This window comes from Sus scrofa, chromosome X, assembly GCF_054392235.1.
Source record: "Sus scrofa isolate SSC_HxYL_T2T_F1_AM1 chromosome X, Sscrofa_HxYL_maternal_Yorkshire_Landrace_v2.0, whole genome shotgun sequence".
Taxonomy (NCBI): Eukaryota; Metazoa; Chordata; class Mammalia; order Artiodactyla; family Suidae; genus Sus; species Sus scrofa.
The window spans coordinates 108,974,291-108,995,739 of record NC_139401.1 but is presented as its reverse complement, the minus strand read 5'-3'; the positions used below and the strand labels follow the sequence as shown (position 1 = coordinate 108,995,739).

At 42.0% G+C, this 21,449-nt stretch overlaps 1 protein-coding gene and 1 pseudogene across 5 annotated transcripts in view; one reads left to right on the top strand and one right to left on the bottom strand.

Annotated features, from left to right (window-relative positions):
- The window catches only part of CUL4B (cullin 4B), a 61,705-nt gene that overhangs the window by 2,231 nt on the left and 38,025 nt on the right, over nt 1-21,449 (top strand). For 2 of the 5 annotated variants that reach the window (XM_085008284.1, XM_085008283.1), the window contains exons 2-3: nt 8,127-8,203; nt 20,043-20,591. In XM_085008284.1, coding sequence (XP_084864410.1) covers nt 8,143-8,203; nt 20,043-20,591 — 610 coding nt within the window. In that variant the 5' untranslated portion in view covers nt 8,127-8,142. Of the gene's footprint in view, nt 1-8,126; nt 8,204-19,229; nt 19,297-20,042; nt 20,592-20,738; nt 20,888-21,449 lie in introns of those variants that run through there. The other 3 variants (XM_085008287.1, XM_085008285.1, XM_085008286.1) reach the window with 2 other exon arrangements.
- LOC100511974 (large ribosomal subunit protein uL1 pseudogene) lies at nt 1,892-3,926 on the bottom strand (annotated as a pseudogene).

Here is a 21,449-nt window from a genome sequence, read left to right as displayed (position 1 = left end):
AACTCTGTGACATTTAAAGTATTGTTGATGAACATGCAAAACTGAATCCCAGACTCCAACCTGTGATTCGTGCTACACTATTGGGCTTCTTACCAGAAAGGAGAGCTTTCCTCTCCTGGCAACTCTCACATCACCCTGGGAGCCTACCATGTAACAGTAGCTACATTATAACAGCCATAAACAAGGTATTATTAAGGGGTTTGAGGTAAGTGAAAATAGATATTTTATATTCAATCTATACATAATAACACTTTAGTAATAGCTATGTATTACACTAGTAAATAAAAGTTAACTTGATGGACCCCCAAATTAATAACATCTAGATGGACTTCCTAATTTATTGAACTTTTTGAGAAACCTACTAATTTTAGATTTACTAAAAATTAACACAACATTGTTAAGTCAATTACAAGTCAATAAAAATTTTTAAAGATGAAAAGTAAATAAAAAGTATTATGCTGAGTATTTGCAGTGCTAGAAATAATAGCTAACTTTTCATGCTCTAAGAATTATACATACTCTAAATTATGACAAATCCCACATGCATGGAATTAGCTAATTGCTACATGTGCATACATATTTTAATCCACTTTCATACACTCTAATAATCAGAGAAACCAAATCTGAATTATGACAAATTCCCAGTTATGTCATTAGTATGAATGAGGGAGGTATTTAGTTCTGCATGTGCGCTTGAATACCTTTATTCATAACCCATCTACACAGATACATGGGCAGGAGCCCACTTTTCACTGCAGTGTGTCTCTGGTTTTATGTTGTAAATGAGATCATTATAAAGTGGGTTCTGTTTCTCCAAGGTTACAATTAAGGGTTTACTCCTGACAGAACTCATCTTCAAATAAATCACTGCTGCAACAAACAGTATGTCATAAAAGAAGAAATACCTCAAAATAAACCTCTTCAAAAAATGGAATGTATTCATGAAATAGTTATAAAGGACTTTTATGTTTTAGACATACATGCTGTCTATACTATAATTTGTGCATACAGAGTTCCCATTGTGGCTCAGTGGGTTAACAACCCAAACAGTATCCATGAGGATGCAGGTTCGATCCCTGGCCTTGCTCAGTGGGTAAGGATCTGGCATTGCTGTGAGCTGTGGTGCAGGTTGCAGACGTGGCTCGGATCCCAAGTTGCTGTGGCTGTGGTGTAGGCTGACACCAACAGCTCCGATTCGACCCCTTGCCTGGGAACTGCCATATGCCATGGGTGTGGCCCTAAAAAGACAAAAAGTAATAAAAATAAAATAAAATAAAATGCTTACACAGGGGGAGTTCTCGATGGCCTATCAAATTAAGGCTCTTGCATTTTCACCACTGTGGGTCTGGTCACTGTTGTGTGGTGCAGGATTGATTTCTGGGCGAGAAACTTCCACAAGCTGCAAGTGCAGCAAAAAATAACAACAGAACAAACAAGAGAGAACCTGAAATAAACATTGCAGGTCTTGTTTAAAATAATTAATTAATTAAATTAAGTTAAATGCTTACACAGCTATTCCCTGGCCTGGGAATTTCCATATGCCATGGGTGTGACCAGAAAAAAAAAACTCAAATAAACAAAAAACAAAACAAATGAACTCCTATATACTTCCCCCCCTTATCTTTTTATCTTGCTTTTTAAAATTTTATTGAAATATAATTGATTTATAGTGTTGTGTTAGTTTCAGGTGTACAGAATAGTAATTCATATATATATTATGAATATGTTATGAAATATTGACCACAGTTCTCTGTGCTGTATAGTAGGTCCTTTTGAAATATTATGAAATATTGACCATAGTTCTCTGTGCTGTATAGTAGGTCCTTTTTGATCCATATACTTTTACTTTTTTTTTTTTTTCATGGTGGCAGGTAGTTTTTTATGCTGTGCCTCAGTAGAGGCGCTAGGACTTGCCCATGGTGCTCTTAATGTACAAAGCCCAGATGTATTGCCAATTTTTCTTGAACAATGACACCAAGAAGTTGACAACTAAGTGGATGTTGTACACAAGCTAATCATCTGTCATCTTCATGTAGCCAACAGCCACTGCCAGACACAGTACCTTCTTTATCTGGAACTTGATGGTGGACTTCACTTCATCAATTTGGCCACCATATTCTCATTGTGGGTCTGCAAGGAAGGAAGGGAACTTGCCAGCCTTATTGAGGCCTGGGCCCAGGATTTGTGGGATCTGCTTGATGAGAGACCAAAAAGGCATTATACTTCTTGGCCAGCTTTTTGATCAATTTTTTATTCTTGTCGAGTTTCTTTGGTGCCTCGATGTCCACGTGTGGGATATACACAGCCTTGGCCTCATCACAATACTGCTGGGCTCCAGATCACGCATGAAAAACTTGGGGCAGGGAGTAGACCTAAACCTAACAGTGCCTGAGAAGTGGTTGTCCTTCTCAGGGTCATAGTTCTTCAGGCGGATTTGAGGCTCCACTGTCTCAAAAAACTTCCCTCGCTTGTGCTGGTTCCCATGCAGGACTTCCCGTGCCGCCTCATACAGGGTGTCTCAGGAGACTGCTTCTCATGGTGCCTGGCAGAGTAATAACTGGAAAAGAGCTGGTCCTTATTCTTTAATATTTGGCTGCACCTGCAGCATGCATAAGTTCCCAGGCTAGGGATTAAACCTAAGCAAGAGCAGTGACCCAAGCCACAGCAGTGACTTAACTTGCTGCTCCAAAAGGGAGCTCCCTGGTCCAAATAGCTTTTTTTTAATTGAAGTATAGTTGATGTACCATATTACAAGTGTGCAAAATAGTGATTTACATTTTTAAATGTTAGATTCCATTCATAATTATAAAAACATCTATACACTTTTTTTTTTTTTTTTAGGGCCGCACCTGCAGCATATGGAAGTTCCCAGGCTAGGGGTCAAATCAGAGCTACAGCTGCTGGCCACAGCCACAGCAACACCAGATCCAAGCCATGACTTCGACCTATACCACAGTTCCCCAGCAACAGTGGATCCTCAACCCACTGAGCAAGGCCAGGGATTGAACCCACATCATTATGGTTACTAGTGGGATTCGTTTCCACTGCACCACAACAGGAACTCCAGCTCCCATATACTTTAAATCATCTCTAGATCACTTATAACACCTAATACCTGCTGATACTATGTAAATAGTTGTAAATACAATGTAAATACTATGTAAATAGTTGCCAGCTCTGCAAACTCATGTTTTGCTTTTGGGAACTTCCCAGAATTTTTATTTTGGAATATTTTCAATCTAGGTTGGTTGAATCTGTGGATGTGGAACCCTTGGATGGAGGGCAGGGAGGGCAACTGTGTTCATTTTGGGTTTTCTTTTTTTCTTTTTTTTTCCCTTTTTTTGCTTTTTTAGGCCTTCACCTGCTGCATATGGAGATTCCCAGGCTAGGTGTTGAATCAGAGCTGTAGCTGCCAGCCTACACCACAGACACAGCAACACAGGATCCAAGCCGCATCTGCAACCTATATATACCACAGTTCATGGCAATGCCAGATCCTTAACCCACTAAGCAAGGCCAGGGATCGAACCTGTGTCCTCATGGATGTTAGATGCGTTAATCACTGAACCACGTTGGGAACCCCGGTTTTTCTTTTTTATGTTGTATGTTTTCTCCAACTATTTCTGGTAATCCTTTGTTGTGTATGCATATTAGTGAATAAGAAGCAAATCAGTTAGCAAAGATAGCTTGCATGGATTCCCTCTGTAGTTTTGTGCCTCTGACTGGCCTGTTTCCTGAGCCGAAGGACTTTGTGTAAGTGGGTTATGTGTGTTGATCTGTCAGGCTGCCATTTAAGGTAGGTGTGTATGAAGGAGACAGAAAGGCTATTCTCCCCACTCCCTGCAAATTGCCAAAACAATTTTACTCTGGCAGTGGAGAACTTCAGTGTATTTCTCTGTTGTCCAAACCTCCTTCTCGATCTTCATTTTTCCATATATTTTGTGGAAGTTCAGATTACACCAAGGTCTGCTCTGTTTTTTTCTAGGACCCTACACCGACACTAGAAAACTTTTGGAAACAAATAGCTTACTTTTTTTAGCGTGAAATTTTTAAGTTTTAACTTTGGAATGGATTGGGGGAAGGAGAGGTAGGACTGATCACAAGGGGGCCCAACTGATCCTTTTTTTCTGAATGCAATTCTTTTGACCAGAGAGCCTTTCCTGCTCTTTGCATTTATTCATTCTGAGATTTGATTTTCTCTGGATTTAATCCAGTAATTTTCTCTTGCAGGTTTTGACTAGGCTCCTCCTTCTCTCTTATCAGTATGACCATATCTGATTTCTTTTTTTGTTGTTGTTGTTGTTGTTGTTGTTGCTATTTCTTGGGCCGCTCCTGCGGCATATGGAGGTTCCCAGGCTAGGGGTCCAATCGGAGCTGTAGCCACCGACCTACGCCAGAGCCACAGCAACGCGGGATCCGAGCCGCGTCTGCAACCTACACCACAGCTCACGGCAACACCGGATCGCCAACCCACTGAGCAAGGGCAGGGACCGAACCTGCAACCTCATGGTTCCTAGTCGGATTCGTTAACCACTGCGCCACGACGGGAACTCCCATATCTGATTTCTGTCCTCAAGGGAGTCTTCACAATTTCTAAACCACTGATGATACACTTTCCTTCAGTTTTACTCTTCGTCCTTTTGCTATTCTGATCTTCTAAGAGATTTGAGGAGGGAAGGATGGGGACAAAGTTATAAGTGCTTGGGCTGCCATCTTGATCTAATCTGACCCAAGTCATTTTCTAATGTCAGTTTGACTGAGGCAAGGACAGTGACCAGGGCTCACTCAGAGAGGTCAAGAGAAAGGGCCTCTTCGGTGTAACTTCTGATTACACAGGACTTCTAATAAATATCCATTAGGATTGAGAAATCTAGTATCTATATTTTAGTGCTTCTGAGAAAGCCAAGGTGACAATTGGCAGCCATGACCCTCAGAACAGAAAAACTGTGCACAAAAAGTTCCTTCTTTGGGTAAGTTGATTAGAAGAGGGCACTCATTTGGGTAGGCCAATTATAAAAATGTTTGCCTTTCTCTACTGACAGCAGCATCCCTGCATTAGGGCACAAGGCTTGTAGACTAGCAGAGTGTGGGCTAAATTTCATCCTCCCCATCCAATACACATACCGCCTCAGTGTACACCATTGTGCAGAGCATATCCTGCAGAACCATATATAGGTGAACAATAGCCTCTGCCAGTGCCCCTTACACCCAGAGACAAGGTCTCTACCCTCTGGGCTTCTTCCAATTCCATGCACAGGGCTGAAAGGTCAGGTTAAAGCTCAGAGAGACTGCTCAATTAGGCCTCCTATGACAGCAGCCTTTGCTCCCCACTACCCACTGTCCCAAGAGACAAGCCTCTGACCTCCCTGAGCCCTCGCAGAGCCAGCACTGCAGAGCAGCCAAGAGATCCTGTCTCCAACAATCAGAGAGCTCTGAATTTAAAGACTAGGCCCTCAGAGTTCCTGTTGTGGGTCAGCATTAACGAAACTCACTAGTATCCATGAGGATGTGGGTTCAATCCCTGGCCTCCCTCAGCAGGTTAAGGATCTGGCATTGCTGAGAGCTGTGGTGTAAGTTGCAGATGTGGCTCAGATCTGGCATTGCTGTGGCTGTGGCCAGCAGCTGCAGCTCTGATTTGACCTGCATTAGGCTGGGAACTTCCATATGCCACAGGGGAAGCCCTAAAACAAACAAATAAACAAAAACCTGAGGAGTCTGTGTAGAGGACATATGCTGCTTTGGTTTGCCCAGCATTCCTTCCTCCCTGCTTCTGGTAATAGCAATCTTCTTCCTTTGGAGACCTGCTCCCCCTTCACTGTTCTTTCAATATAGCCCAGGCGGGACCAGCAATGTCAGCACCTTGCCCCATTCCACCTCCACACACATAGCTGGGCACCTAACCTAGGATGGGCTAATCACAATATCACTGGACACTGTGGCAGCTCCAAGGGGTAGTAGACCTATGACCCAGGCCAGAGATATAAGACTTTCCTTGGAATATTTCAGATCAGAGGTAAAGAAGTAGCTTTCTCTTTTCTTTGGGTCTTGAACTGTAAGTGCACAACCCCAGAGTAGATGGTAGCGTCTCTCTACCATGTGGAAGAGTCTTAGAGAATGAGGTAATACCCAGAAGAAAGAGCCTGAAAAGACAGATGAAGAGATGAGTGAGAACCTAGGTACTATTTGAGTCTCGGGATCCAGGTGTGTCTGAGATCTGCACTGCCCTGACCAGTTATAGAAACCAATAAACTCTATTTCCTCTTAAGCTTATTTGAGCTGGGTTTCCATCACTTGGAAATAAGACTCCTAACTAATAATACAAGCTGGATGTAAAATGAATGTACAGACTCCAAGAGCTTTCATTTTTCCACTTTTTGAAGTATTACAAAGTAGTTCCCTTTTATTTTCCAGAATTTATTATACAACTTTTTTTTAATTATAAAACTTTTTAAACATACAGAAAAGTTTAAGGAATTTCACAGTGAACACCAATATACCCACCAGGGAGATTTTTACAATTAACAGTTATTATTATATTCCACTAACTTTTCTTTTTTTCTGGCAATACTGGAAATAGAAACAGGAAAAAGAAGTATCCCACACACAATAGTGGAAAAAGATATGTGTGAAACGCCAACTGGTACAGACAAATAAGGGCTCCTCAAATTCTGCTCTCTCTAGACGAAGGGTCGGGAAAGGAGCAACCTAGCAAGACAGAAAATTTTAAATAACTGATGTACTCTAGCCCAAGGCCACAGAAAAACCGCACCCTGCCCGTCACCTGTGCCACCGTTGGCAGGCTATTTCGAGGCTGCCATCCCACTTCTTCAGCCCGCTCCCCTCAGTGGAGACCACGTGAGGAGCCTGGCACCCCTCCGCCCTCCACACTGGGATGGTGTCGGAGGAACCCTCCCCAAGGAAGGCCAGAACTTTCGCTACCACTCAGTGGTGTTAGCGCAGGTACTGTGCCAGTCTTGAAACAGAACAACCTTGGCTGACCCACCAATGTCCCATAGGTGGTATTATTAAAGAGAGAATAACCCAGACTTTAGGAAATATATCGACAGCAGATTGCTCTGATGGTTAGCTTTCACTTTTGGCGCCAACTTGGCCGGTTAGGTGAATGGGGTTTCTCCTAAAGGGATTGATCAGATGCGCTGTCAATCATCCTTGAAATCCGTTAATTTCACAGGAAATCCAACCTCGATGGGCGGGGCTTAGCTTGACGGTTGGTCGCTAGTCACTAGCGTGTTTACCGATCAGTTGTCTTCCGAGTCCTCAGGTTCGAGATCAAACTAGATAGACCAACAGTAAACAACCAATCCTGTTGATTTTTCTGTGACGGTGAGCTTAGCAGCCCCACTGAGATTCTGAAATGCAGGGAGGGTTTCCATTAAGAATTTACTGAATTTCCTGAACGTGGACCTGCTTTCCGGCCAAGAGACACTAAGTGATGCCACATCTTAAGACAATTTTTAAATTATTCTTTATGTTGTACTTCCTTTCATTATTCCCAAACGTTCAGAAGAGGTATATTATAAATTATAGCCTTTATTCACCTGCGATATGGAGAATTGAGGAGAAAGTATGTGAGAGTGAATTGATCTGTGGTGAAAACTGTGCCCGGCAAAGTGGTGACCACAGGAGGACCCCCAACAACCGTAGCTCCGTAGCCTGCTTAAGAGGCCAAAATAGAAGATAATTAGAAACAGGCTGAGATCACAAGTGAGATGGTTCTTTGGAGAACCCTCCAAAATAGCCTTAGGACAGTTGGAGTCTAGTCCTTGGCATTCGAGCCAGCGAGGGCTTAAGCCATCATCATTTACAATAGGATTTGAAGGGCTGCATCAGACTTACAGTTTAAGATGTTAGTCTGAGCAAATGTGTTTTTGCCCCCGCCCCAATACCTTTAAGTAAAAGGAGAAAAAGAAATATAATAGACCTATAACTACAAGGGATAACAGAGAAGGGTGTGATTAGCATGCCGACATTGTGAGAATTTTCTTGAAGATTTATGAAACAAATAGGATAAAATTGGTTGGGAAACCAGAGCCAGTGACTCCATAACACCAGACAGATATGGGAGAGGGCAGCTGTGAAAGTGAATTCTCTGTTTTCTAACATAGCCCCCAAAGATAGACGATGTCACAGTCATCTGGATCAGGGGATGGGAGTGATGATGGAGCTGTCGAAGAAGGCACTGGTGAGTAAATGAACTAGTAAAACTTAAAGTCCAAATGATCATTGAATATATCTAGGGGAGTTCCTGTCATAGCACAGTGGAAACTAACCTAACTAGTATACATGAGGATGTGGGTTCGATCCCTGGCCTCGCTCAATGGGTTAAGGATCCAGGTTGCCATGAGCTGTGGTGTAGGTCACAGACACGACTCAGATCCGGAGTTGCTGTGGCTGTGGCATAGGCCTGCAGCTGTAGCTCCATTTTAATGCCTAGCCTGGGAAACTCCATATGCCTCGGGTGCAGCCCTAAAAAGACCAAAAATAAAAATAAAAAAAATAAAAAAAAGAACATATCTAGGAAAATACATCTAGGAGTAAATTATTAAATTATTCCTAAGGTCAAACATAATAAAACTACTAATAAAAAATCAAAGCAAGGTGGAAATCAGTTTCCAGACAGCGATCAGGAGATGGTGGTCAAGTGGGCCCTTCTGCATTTGCTTTATTATGGTTGTTTTGCAGTGAGCATGAACTCATATAATATTTTGTCCAAAAGTTTATATAGTTTGATAATATTTAGTGTTGCTAATGGTGTGGGCAACCAGTGGTCATTCTGAAGTTGGGTGTGTATGCACAATATTTCTTAAGGGTAATATGGCGATCTATCGAAATTTAAATATAGCTTCCCCTTGACCCAATTCTATTTCTAATATATCCTCACAAATACTTTAACACATGTACAGAGATCTATGTTACAGGATGTTCACTGCTGCAAGTTTGTAGTAGAAAAAATTGGGAGTAACCAAATGTCCCAAAATAGGGGAATGGTTAAATAAAAATGTGGTATGTCTTTATTATGAAATAGTATGCAGCCCTTAAAAAGAATTAGGCAGAGCTCTATGTACTATCATCAAAAGATCTCATATATTGGATTTAAAAAGCAAATTGTAAGAGTTCCCATTGTTGCTCAGCAGGTTACGAACCCAACTAGTATCCATGAGAATGTGGGTTCAATCCCCAGCCCTGCTCAGTGGGTTAATGATCCAGCATTACTGAAACCTGAGGTGTAGTTCATACATGCAACTTGGATCTGGCATTGCTGTTGCTATGGCATAGGCTGACAGCCGCAGCTCTGATTTGACCCCTAGAGTGGGAACTTCCATATGCCACAGATATGGCCCTAAAAAGAAAAAAAAAAGCAAATTGTAGAGCTATATATACAGAAATGATAACATTTTAAAAAAACACTGAAGCTTCCTATTTGCAAAGATACAAATATATATATATATATATATATAAATGGTGAGGAATGCTATGCACTAATCTTTTTTTTTTTTTTTTTTTTTTTTTTTGGTCTTTTTAGGACCGAACCACAGCATATGGAGGTTCCCAGGCTAGGGGTCAAATCAGAGCTGTAGCCAATGACCTACACCACAGCTACATCAATGCCAGATCTGAGCCTCATCTCCAACCTACACCACAGCTCATGGCAACACCAGATCATTAACCAACTGAGCAAGGCCAGAGATTGAACCTGCATCCTCGTGGATACTAGTCAGATTCGTTTCCACTGAGCCATGACGGGAACTCCCCTATGCACCAATCTTAACAATGAAGGGACACTTCCACTTTTTAATCCTATATTCTTTTATTTTGGTTTTGTATTTTTTTTTCCAAAATGTGTTTGTGTGTCATTTGTGTAAGTAAACAAAACTGAAAGATAACCATTAATAGAATGTAAATAGTTTATAGAACTTCCCAGCCACTAATAGTTGAAAACAATGCAGATAGGAAATTCAGTCCGTCCAGCAAAAGTAAGGAAAGGGGAAAAAGAAACAATAAAAGTGTGTTTATTATACTTTTTTTAAAAGTGCCAGGAATATGGACATCCATATACAGTAGTCCTTGGGTATGCACAGGGAATTAGTTCCAGAACCACCCTCTTCCAGCAAACACCAAAATCCCCAGGTATTCTTGTCCCTTATGTAAAATGGCAGAGTGCAGTCCCTCTTATGTATCCACTGATGCAGAACTGGCCCATACAGAAGGCTAAATGTGCAATATACTATGCTGCTCTTAAAAATGGTGAGATAAGTCTATGAATAGTGACATGGAAAGATGTCCATGATATAATATTTAAGCAAAATAAATAAAGTCACAGGACAATTTGCACAGTATGAACTTCTTTTAGAAAAAGCAAAAACTCTATCTTGCTAAATATTTAGAAAAAGATCTTTAATTAACAAACACTAACTGAGGTTACCTTTGGGGATCAGGGGAAGGTATCACCTTATTTTGGAGTCAAAGTTTATTCAGACCTGACATCTCTAAATGTACAACAGATCATATTACTTACTCCCTTCCCTGCTTGAAGCTGTTCAGTGGGTTGCCCATGACCTACTGGATCGAATCCAAACTCTGGAGCATGGCATACAAAGTTCGCCACTATCTGAACCCTGCCGATCTGTCTTTATCTCCTACCATCCTCCCTACAGGCCTATTGCACTGTCAGTCACACAGCATGGTCATGCTTGCATTTGTTTAAATGGGCCATGATTTTCATCGTACTTCCATGTCTTTGCATACACTGTTCCCTTTTTCAGGAAACGCATAGATTTCCAGATCTCGCCATCCTGAACTACAAAGCAAGTTCAGATTTGTGTAACTCATATACAAATAACAATTCTGAGCCCTCATCTGTGGACCATGGGAAGTCTGCTCTACCAGGTGGGAGGGCCGATACCCCCCCAGCTCCTGAGTAATTTCAGGGTGTCCATGAGAAATGCTTAAATGTTCCAAAAAATCAGTCCTCATTGTCATTTGCCTTCTTTGCCAACTATTCATTCTCCAAACTGCTATGCTCCAGCATTCAACAGGTCACCACTTGCTATCTTTATACTTTTAAAATCTTTTTATTATATAATTTTAATACATACAAAAGAATATATGTGACATGTAATTTATGGAGCATAATAATAAAACAAACATCCAAAAACCCACGATCAGCTTAAGAACTAGAACATTACCAATCCCTTTTGCATCTACCTAAATTGTCACCTCTTGCTTCTAGAGCAATCCCCTATCATGGATTTTGTGTTTATTCCCTTTTATATTTTAAGTTTTCATATTACATATCCATAAGGTTTCCTTATTTTTGAGCTTTACAAAAATTATCAAATTGGGAGTTCCCATTGTGGTGCAGTGCAAATGAATCCGACTAGTGTCCATGAGGAAGCAGGATCAATCCCTGGTCGCAGACAAGGCTTGGATCTGGCATTGCTGTGGCTATGGTGTAGGCTGGCAGCTGCAGCTCTGATTCAACTCCTAGCCTGGAAACTTCCATAAGCCGCGGGTGCGGCCCTAAAAAGCAAAAAAAAAAAAAAAAAAATCCAATTGTACGTATTCTTCTGTGATTTGCTTTTTTCATGTAACATTATTTCTGTGATTTATGCATGAAGCTGCCATTTAATTTTCAATGCCGTGGAGTATTTTCTTTTGTGAAAGTACCACAATTTATCTAGCCATTCTATCGAAGAATATTCTCTTGCCATTCTTTGAAGTCTATGTCAAAGGTGATGCAGACTAGGAACAGCAAATAGGGAGTTCCCTTCGTAGCTCAGTGATAAACAAATCCATGAGGTTGCAGGTTGGATCCCTGGCCTCACTAGTAGGTTAAGGTTCCGGGTTGCCATGAGCTGTGGTGTAGGTCACAGATGCAGCATGGGTCTGGCATTGCTGAGGCTGTGGCGTAGGCCAGCAGCTGTAGCTCCGATTCAACCCCCAGCCTGGGAACTTCCTTACGCCTCGGGTGCGGCCCTAAAAAGAAAAAAAAAAGAAAGAAAAAAGAAAATACTTCACATATTTTGAGTCACTTCCTCCTTTGTGCCACCACTAAACATTCTCCACATATCTCTTTTTAGCACTTAGTATATTCAAGGGCAAGGGTCAGCAAATTTTTTTTTTCTGTAAAGAACTAGATAGGAAATATTTTGGGCTCTGTGGACCTTATAGTCTGTTTCAACTACTGTACTCTGTTGCTTTAGCACAAAAGCAGCCACAGAAAATATGTAGATGAATGAGTATGGCAGTGTTCCAATAAAACCTTCTTTATAAAGACAGGCAGTTGGCTGGGTTTGGTCCACTGGCTGTCATTTCCCAAACCCTGCTCTAGTTCATCTGAAGTCATGTAGCATTGTCCAGTATTGTGGTCAAACGTGCATCTGTATTATCTCATTATCTTATTTCCCATGCCTCATCACTCCCTCCTTCTGCCCTTTTGTGATTCTGAACTCCTATATCTACGGATGAGCCCAACTTGCAAGTCCAGTTCCTGAACCAATAATTTTTGTAAAAGCAAAAATTATTGTCAGTAGCCACAGCTCCAACAGCCAGTAGGATATAGAAGTAAGGCCTAGTGCTAAGAGGCCTAGGAATCGCTATACCAGATTTGAGACTGGGATGCTGCCTTCATTTCCCTCCTAAGCACTCCAGGGGTTCTGGTTAGGGCTGAAACTATTCCCTGAGAACTAGTCTCCTTACATTTTCCTGACTATGCCTTATTCTCTATCCCCTTCAGGATTTATTTTTTTATTTTTTTATATTTTTTTTTTTTAGGGCTGCACCCACAGCATATGGAGGTTCCCAGGCTAGGGGTCGAATGGGAGCTGCAGCTGCCAGCCTACGCCACAACCACAGACAGCAACATGGGGTCAGAGCGGCATCTTTGACCTACACCACAACTCTCAGCAATGCCAGATCCTTAACCCGCTGAGCAAGGCCAGGGATTGAACCTGCTACCTCGTGGTTCCTAGTTGGATTCGCTTCCACTGCGCCACTACGGGAACTTCTCTATCCCTTTCAGGATTTAAATGTGCTCCCTATTTTCCTTCTTTGTGTTCCCTGCTCCCTCCCGCTCACCTTGCTTGGCTAATTCTCACTTATCCTCTGGATTTAAATTTAATTACTTTCTCTGGAAGCTATTCTTAACTCCCCATCCCCACCCTTTCTCCACCCCACCACACCTCTACCTTCCTAGGCTGTGCAGGTGTCTCTCCTCTGGGTCCCTACACCAGCCTTTATCTGCTCTGTTCTGTAACTGTATGCCTCGCCCACTAGGCCAATTGAGAACTGTTTGAGGGCAAGGGTTGTCTTTGTACACTCAGTGACTGGATCATAACGGGTCCTCAGGCGAGGTGTGTTCAGTGTCTGCTTGGATTTGGCTAGAAGAAGCAGCTGGTTTCAACCTCCGGTGAAGATTAACCCCTGGCTGAGGGTCCAGCCGGGGAATGGACTAATTTCCTATAACCAAATTGCCACTGTCTCCTTGAATGTGCATTGCTTGCTGCTGTGTCCTGTGTGCTTGATGATGGCCTGAATGAAATCCAAGCTTGGTCTACTTTTGGGCCTGTGATTTGGCTCATCTCAATAAAGGAGTTGTTTTTTTATTCCTCATTTTTTTTTCTCCTGGTGAGTGGGGCTCTGAACATTTTTTCCTAACTTGTCTATTAGTTGAAACAATTTTGTGGCATGTCTCCTTACTAAATTGTAAACTATGGGAAGTACACTATTGAAATTAGAGAAAAGCTGGGTTTGGTTAAGTCTATGCTTTGTGATTTTGGCAAGTCATTTTAACCGCTTCTCTGAGTCTGTTTCTCATATGTAAAATGGGGATGGCACTTGACCTTTCTCACAGTATGGTTATGAGGATAAAATAAGATTGTATGTGAAAATGCTTTGAAAAACTGTAAAATCAACTGCAAATGGAATTTTGTATTAGTTCTGTATTCCCTTATGACATCTAGCACCATGCCTTGCCCAGAGTAGTTTGCTCAATACATTTTTGTTGAATGACCAAATGAATTGGCAAGAGAGATAATGTTATCTGTGGGAATAAAGGACATTTAATAGAATCAGGAAAAACAGATCATGTGGCAATAGAAACATCCATTTGGTGAGTGATAATTCAGAAGTTGGGCATTTATGGATGGCTCCAAACCCACATTCCCAATGTCCACTCATTGTTTTACTAATTTGAAAATTTAAAATTTTCTTTTAACATGATTTTGGCAGCTAAGATAAGTTGTCAAATTTGACTGGAACCTAAATATGCAGTCCTGTCAGGCCAGGTTGGCCCCAGGCAATACTGTGAGGTCAGCAAAATGTACTCTCAGAAAGCTTTCCTCCCTTGATGGTACACCCCCCCCCCCCAGTACATTACCTACTCCTACTTATTTTTACCTCCAGGCACTTAGGACTTTTATATTATCCTTTGTTTCCAAGAAGCATTCACTCTAAAGGGTCAGGACTAAGTCTCCCTGGCTAATCTGCATTTGGAAAAAAAAAAAAAGGATTCCTAGAGAAAGCAGTTATTTTTATCAAAAGGAATGAATAAATAATTGTGAAATTTCAGGTATTAAAATGAGTACAAAGATTTATCAGCTCATTCAGATCACAGTGGTACTATTTCACCTACAGCTGTGTTCATGTAGAGTCACCCAGAGAGCTTCTTAAAAAGTGATCATTGAGGCCCTATTCACTGAGATTCTAATTCAGTTGGACTAGGTTCAGACTTGGGCAAAGGTGTTTTGTTTTGTTTTTTACATCTCCCCAGGCAGTTCTGTTGTACAGAGTTGGGACGCTCTGATTGGCCCTGTTCTTGAGAAAAATAAAAGCCAAATGCCATTGGAAGATCAAACCTTAAAGCAGGGTTGGAGTGGAAAGACTGTCAGTCATTGATAAAGTGAACATAAGGTTAAAATGAGCCCAGGAACTCCATAATGAGCAAGTTCTTGGTAGCACCAAAGGAAGAAGTTATCTGACTGATCTGTCCCCGACTCCCAAACCTCCAAAGGAAACGGCCTGGCCCTAACTGTTAGCCCTTAAATTTATTTTCCAGATGGTTCACAAGTATGACAGTAGATAAAATCTGAGATGAGGGGATAAGTACTCTAATGGTTAAGTACCTAAATCAGTAAATCTTCAGTTGATAACTACATAGAAGATACATGATTTTGTTAAAAACATGAGATCTGTGTCATTTATTTACATTTTACTAAACACCATACGTTCAGCATTTGTTACTAAGTTTCTTGTTTTATAAAGCAACTCCAGGATGGGCATATTGTATAGCTGGATCATCTTTGCTTAAGCTCTGGCCTCCTCAGTCATCCCCTCAAAGGCCCTTGCAGCTCATAGCATAACAAAGCCCTTATTATGATGCAATGTTTACTGTGTCACCACTGCTAGATTTGACTCCTCTATATCCCTGCTTCAGAGATGGTCCTTCAGAAAAGTGGATAGAGAATATGAACCATCTTTTACCCAGCAGTTGTCTTTTCTGGACACATTCTTAAACAATGCTTGCTGCAGAAATATCTTCCTAAGCAAACAATAGCACCTATTTTTAAGGAAATTCCTACCCATGGATAACAAGGCTTCCAGGAGTGACTATTCACTGACAAGCCTCTCCTCAGAGATGTCTGGAGAAGACCCCAAACCACGCACCCTGGGGAATCCCCATGATCAAAAAAAGGAAACAGGTTAAAAACTCTCTGCCTTTTTAGAGAGATGCCTACAGAAATAGGGGAATGAACATTAGTCCCCTATATTTGTATTTCTTCCTTTATGCATATATTTACCTTCATAAATAGCTACAGATTTATTTATTTACTTGATTAAAAGGTTAATAATAACTATACCTCAGCTGACAGCACTGTAAAGTTTAATGAGTGTTTCTAAGGTATGACGAACTGACAAGATGAAAGATTCTATATATGTTTATGTTAAGTGCCCAATCAGGTTTAGTCTGATAATGGCCATAATTGTATGGTGTCCTACATTGCACGACTTGATTATTGTGGCTTCATTGAGTTAACCTTGAAAAATGTATTTTAATGTTAAGAATGTCTTTAATGTTGGTTGGCAAGTATTTGGGTATAAATACTTGTTTTAGCTAGCCCATTTAATTGATTCTTGATGTAAAAGATGTTTTACAAAGCAGTGTGGGTTTTTCTTCTTAAATTGGTTAAATTTCCAAAGAGACAAAGCTCTTGCCTTCATACATCATATAGTAATATCTAAGTTGGTTTGTGCCACAAGATATAAATATTGTTTTAAAAATTACTTAAATTACATATTCATATTAAGATGTGCTACACAGGAGGTCCCGTCATGGCCCAGTGGAAACCAATCTGACTAGGATCCATGAGGACGCAGGTTCCATCCCTGGCCTCATTCAGTGGGTTAAGGATCAGGCATTGCCTTAAGCTGTGGTGTAGGCCGAAGACAGGGCTCAGATCTGGCATTGCTGTGGCTGTGGTGTAGGCCAGCAGCTACAGCTCTGATTCGACCCCTAGCCTGGGAACCTCCATATGCTGCAGTTGTGGCCCTAAAAAGAAAAAAAAAAAAAAAAGATATGCTACATATGTGAGGATTGACCTTTGCAGAAAATAAAGAGGTCATTAAATGTCGAAAAGAAGATTTTTATTAATAACTAAGAAAAAAAAGAAAAATATTTTCTTACAAAATTCACTTAAGGATATCTCTATGGAAAACTCAAATAGTAGGTTAGGCTACCGGGTCATTCAAAGTGAGCTCGAGAGCCAAGGATCTGTGCTTTCAGAACTAATATGTAATGCGGAAGACTGAAGGGCTCAGATAACCTTGTCAGATTGGGAGCTATTATTATTAGCATGAAGTTGAATATTAACTGGACTCAGTTCTCCTGTATGTTAATATAAAAGTTTATCTTTGTATGGTATTAATATAGTAATTTAAAAAATAAACAGTACTTCCATACACCCTTCTAAGCAATATAATTACATAAATTGGAACAAGGCCCACTTTTTTTGGTCTTGAAGAGCCCCTGGTTAAAAATGCAAATGGTCCCTGGAAAGGGTACCACTTTGGGCCATTATTAGCTGGCCCATCCATATACCCTTCTAAGGATATAACTACATGAAATAAAAAAACCCTTATCATTAAATCCTGAAAATTAGCCAGTTAATCCTCCCTTATGAAAACATGGCATTATTTTATTCTCATTTAATGAAACATTCAACTCAATAAGTATTTACTCTGCATTTACACAGTTGTTCAGCACTGGGTGAAATGTGGGACACAATAAAGGAGGGTTTAATATTTTAGGACACCTTATCTGGCCTTAAGAGTTTACAGTCTTGGGAGTTCCTGCGTGGCTCAGTGGCTTAAGTACCGGCATTGTCATGGCAGTAGCTTGGGCCACTGGGGTGCAGCCAAAAAAAAAAAAAGAGTTTATAGTCTCATTTAGGGCAGGAAGAACAACATGGTACATTCAAAACAGATAGGAGTCCATCTTTCCCCTTTGAGGCTTCTCTCTTCTCTGGGCCTAAGTTCCATGAGGGCCTTGCTTTCAGCCTGTTGTCATCAAACAGCACAGTACTGATAGTGGCCCTAAGTGGTACCTCTTCTATGGGGATTTTGCTTTTTAATCAAGGACTTTTCAAGACAATAAAAAATAAAAAGTGGACCTATGTAACAAAATTAGAAAACTGATATATTCTTAGGGTTCTGATTTGTCTATCTCAAACTGATATATTCTTAGGGTTCTGATTTGTCTATCTCAAACTGATATATTCTTAGGGTTCTGATTTGTCTATCTCAAACTATACTTTACCCACAATCCTGTCACTACCCTGCTTTTAAAAGCCCAGTTTGGTCTCCATACTGTCTATCCTAGCCTACAGGGTAGACTCCAGATTTTTTGGCTTCATTTGCCAGGCACTCTTGAGCCTCATCTTACTTCCAACCAGACATATGACTTTTCAGCTTCACTGCACTTTCCACATTTCCATAAACAACCCAGGCCCTTTTACAACTCCCTGCTTTGCTCCTGTTTCCACCACCCAGAATGCTTTTCACCCTCTCCTCTCTTGTCTTTTTAGCAACTCCCTGTTTGAGACCTGACATAAATGTAAATTCCTCTGTGAAGCTCTGACTACTGCAGAATTACCCCCAAATTTCTTGTTTCATCTGTTCCCGTAGTACTCTGTACACTGGTTTATAATACTGTTTAGGAAATTAGTTTCGAAACTCTTCGCCCACTGGCTTCTCAATGGCAGGACCTGGTATAGAGTCTGGCATACAGAGACTTCTATGTACTTTCAGTACATGCTCACTGTGTGTTGCTCCAGTTAAAAAGATCAACAGGTTGGCATATTTAGTTTTGACATTGTGCTCTTACCCCTCCCCCGTACCCTAGCGTTAAATAAAGACTCCCAACAGGGGATTTACACGGTTTATTATTGCTAATTTAACCAAATTCAGAGGTTTGTGTTTAGGAGTAATCCATTTTAAAATGTGGGCTCGTTGGACTATATTGGTAGAAAACATTGACTTTTGCCAATATTATTCTCCTAAAATGTCTTCTTTGTGATGGGGGATGGGATTGGTCTTGGGAATTGTGTTAGTTACCTTCCTGTTTTTTGGCCGCAGAATGCACCCTTAACTCTGGCCAGCCATCTTAGAAAATGCTTCTGGTAGGAAGGTAAAAGGATTTACAATTATATTACTGAGAAAGGTATCAAAACTCAGTATTGGGTAAGCGGTGTCCTTGACATAAAAGAGAAACAATTTATAGCTCAACCGAATGAAGAACTCTTTTCTTTCTATCCAAGCTCCTTTTCTTTTTCTTTCCTATCTTAACATCATGACATTCCTCTCCAGCAGCAGGCATAATGGCATGATTATGTTTTCCTCCTTTTCGGCTTACTCCTCTAGCCTTGCAACCCCTCCTTATTCTTTTATCTCTTTCAAAGTTTCCATTCTCCGTTCCCTTACTTTTTACTCCCTCCCTCCCTTCTCTTTTTTCCCAGCTAGTTCACCCCGCCCCTCACCGTCACCATCTTCCCTCCCCTTCGGGCTCCTTCCCGCTCCTTCTCCCGCCACCGCCCCTCCCTGCCCGCCTCGCGTTCAGGAAGCTCCAATCAGGAGCTCCGAAGGTGCCTCAAAGGCCCGCCCCCCTTCCACTTCTCCCCCCCCTCCCTTTTCCCTCCTCCCCCGCCCCCCCCACTGAAGTCCTGCGGACCTGGGGGCTTCGGGATCTGGGCGCTATGAAAAGTGTCTGCCCAGTCACTTCCGGTAAGGGCGTTGCGGCGCGAAGCTTCTCGCGGCACAGTGTAGGAGGGGGTGGGAGTTACCGGTGGGCCGGGGTAGGAGAGTGCTGCTGGGGGGGAGGGGGAGGGAGAGCGAGCCCAAGCTAAGGAGCGCGAGCTTCTCGGGCGCCTCAGCCGCCCCTTCGCCGCCGCCTCCCCAGGAGCCTGCTCCCCCGACCCCCCCCCCACCCAGGCGCCTGCAGTACTTCTCTCCACCCCCACTCTCGCGGGCTGACGCCGCCCCTCCTTCGCCGCCGCGTGACCGGAAGTGGCGCCATCTTTAGCCTCTTGTGCTATTGACAATAACAAGCTCCGGTTCTCTCCCCCTCCCCCTCCCCCCTACCAAGGCATCTCCCCTCCCAGAGAGAGGGAGAAAAGGAGGAGGAGCTGCCGCCTCACAGACTTAACTGAGTCGCTCCTGCAGAAAGGGGGGGAGAGAGACCGAAAAGCAGGGGAGGGGGACGGCACGGCCGTTTACCTGTCTGCCTCCTCATTAGCTCTCCCCCCTTGTTCTGCTCACTCCTGGTGTCAGCCTATCCTCCTTCCCAAACCCTCCCATTCCCCCGGTGGAACCCCCCCTTCACTTTCCTTCTCGTCCTCTGTGTTTCTCCTCTTTCTTCCCTTCCCCCCTCTAGCATTGCCACCTTCTCTCCTACACGCACGCAGGCATATAAACGTAGGTTTTTGATGCTCGTCTGCCTGTTGACCCCGCTATTTTCATGTTTCCAACAGGTTTTTCTTCCCCCAATCCCTCAGCTGCTGCTGCTGCTCAGGAGGTCAGATCTGCCACTGATGGTAATACCAGCACCACTCCGCCCACCTCTGCCAAGAAGAGAAAGTTAAACAGCAGCAGCAGCAGTAGCGGCAGTAACAGTAGTAACGAGAGAGAAGACTTTGATTCCACCTCTTCCTCCTCTTCCACTCCTCCTTTACAACCCAGGGATTCGGCATCCCCTTCAACCTCGTCCTTCTCCTGCCTGGGGGTTTCAGTGGCTGCTCCCAGCCACGTACCAATACAGAAGAAGCTGCGTTTTGAAGACACCCTGGAGTTTGTAGGGTTTGATGCGAAGATGGCTGAGGAATCCTCCTCCTCCTCCTCCTCATCTTCACCAACTGCTGCAACATCTCAGCAGCAGCAACTTAAAAATAAGAGTATATTAATCTCTTCTGTGGCTTCGGTGCATCACGCAAACGGCCTAGCCAAATCTTCTACCACCGTCTCTAGCTTTGCTAACAGCAAGCCTGGCTCTGCTAAGAAGTTAGTGATCAAGAACTTTAAAGGTAACCAAGGCCAAAATCCATAATCACCTAAGGATTTGACACTTGAGTGGTCACGTGCTCTATTTATGTTAATATATTAAACACTATAGAGGTGGCCTAATGTTTTATGCATAATCAATGAGGTGGAGGGAGGTCCTTTTTGGGTGGAGGGTTCATTTTCCTGGGGTGGTTAGTATCCTTGTGCTCATATATACACCGGGTGTTTCTGTGCAGTATTTTGAGGTCTTAGCCTATTGTATCTAATCTGTTATTGCTTATAACATTGACAATCAATATGATTGATCCGGATTTTACAGGTGAGAAATTTGTATTCCAAAAAGATTTATTTATTTCAGGTGCATAGTGAGCCTTGGAACTGCTTGGATTTTTATTTTTATGCTTCAGTAGGCCACATTATCTAGTCTTCAAAAATGCAGGTAGCAATAGTGATCTTTTCATGTTCCAAGACGACTTGTAGTTAGATTTATAATGTTGAATACTACATGCTTGAAACTCATTGTGAAAGCAGTAGTTGGAGAAAAGTATTTATGATCTCTGCATTTCTTTCCAAAGGTAGGGTTTGGAAGTGGAAAATACTGTGTATCCACAGAAGTACTAACTCTGTGTACCACTAGTCTAAACATAAGAACAGTTACTACATCTATTTTTTTTATCACTGAAATGAATTTTAAGGTACTGACGTGCAACTTTTAAGACAATTTGTTCATTTCGTGTTTGAGACATAGGATTGAGAGTGTTATGAATGCATTGATGCAAATATAAAATCAGCAACATTTTAAAATGTAATTGAGCTGAATTACTTTTTATATGTTGTGTTTCTCTTTTTCTGACTGACTTTTTCAACACCCTTAACTGGCA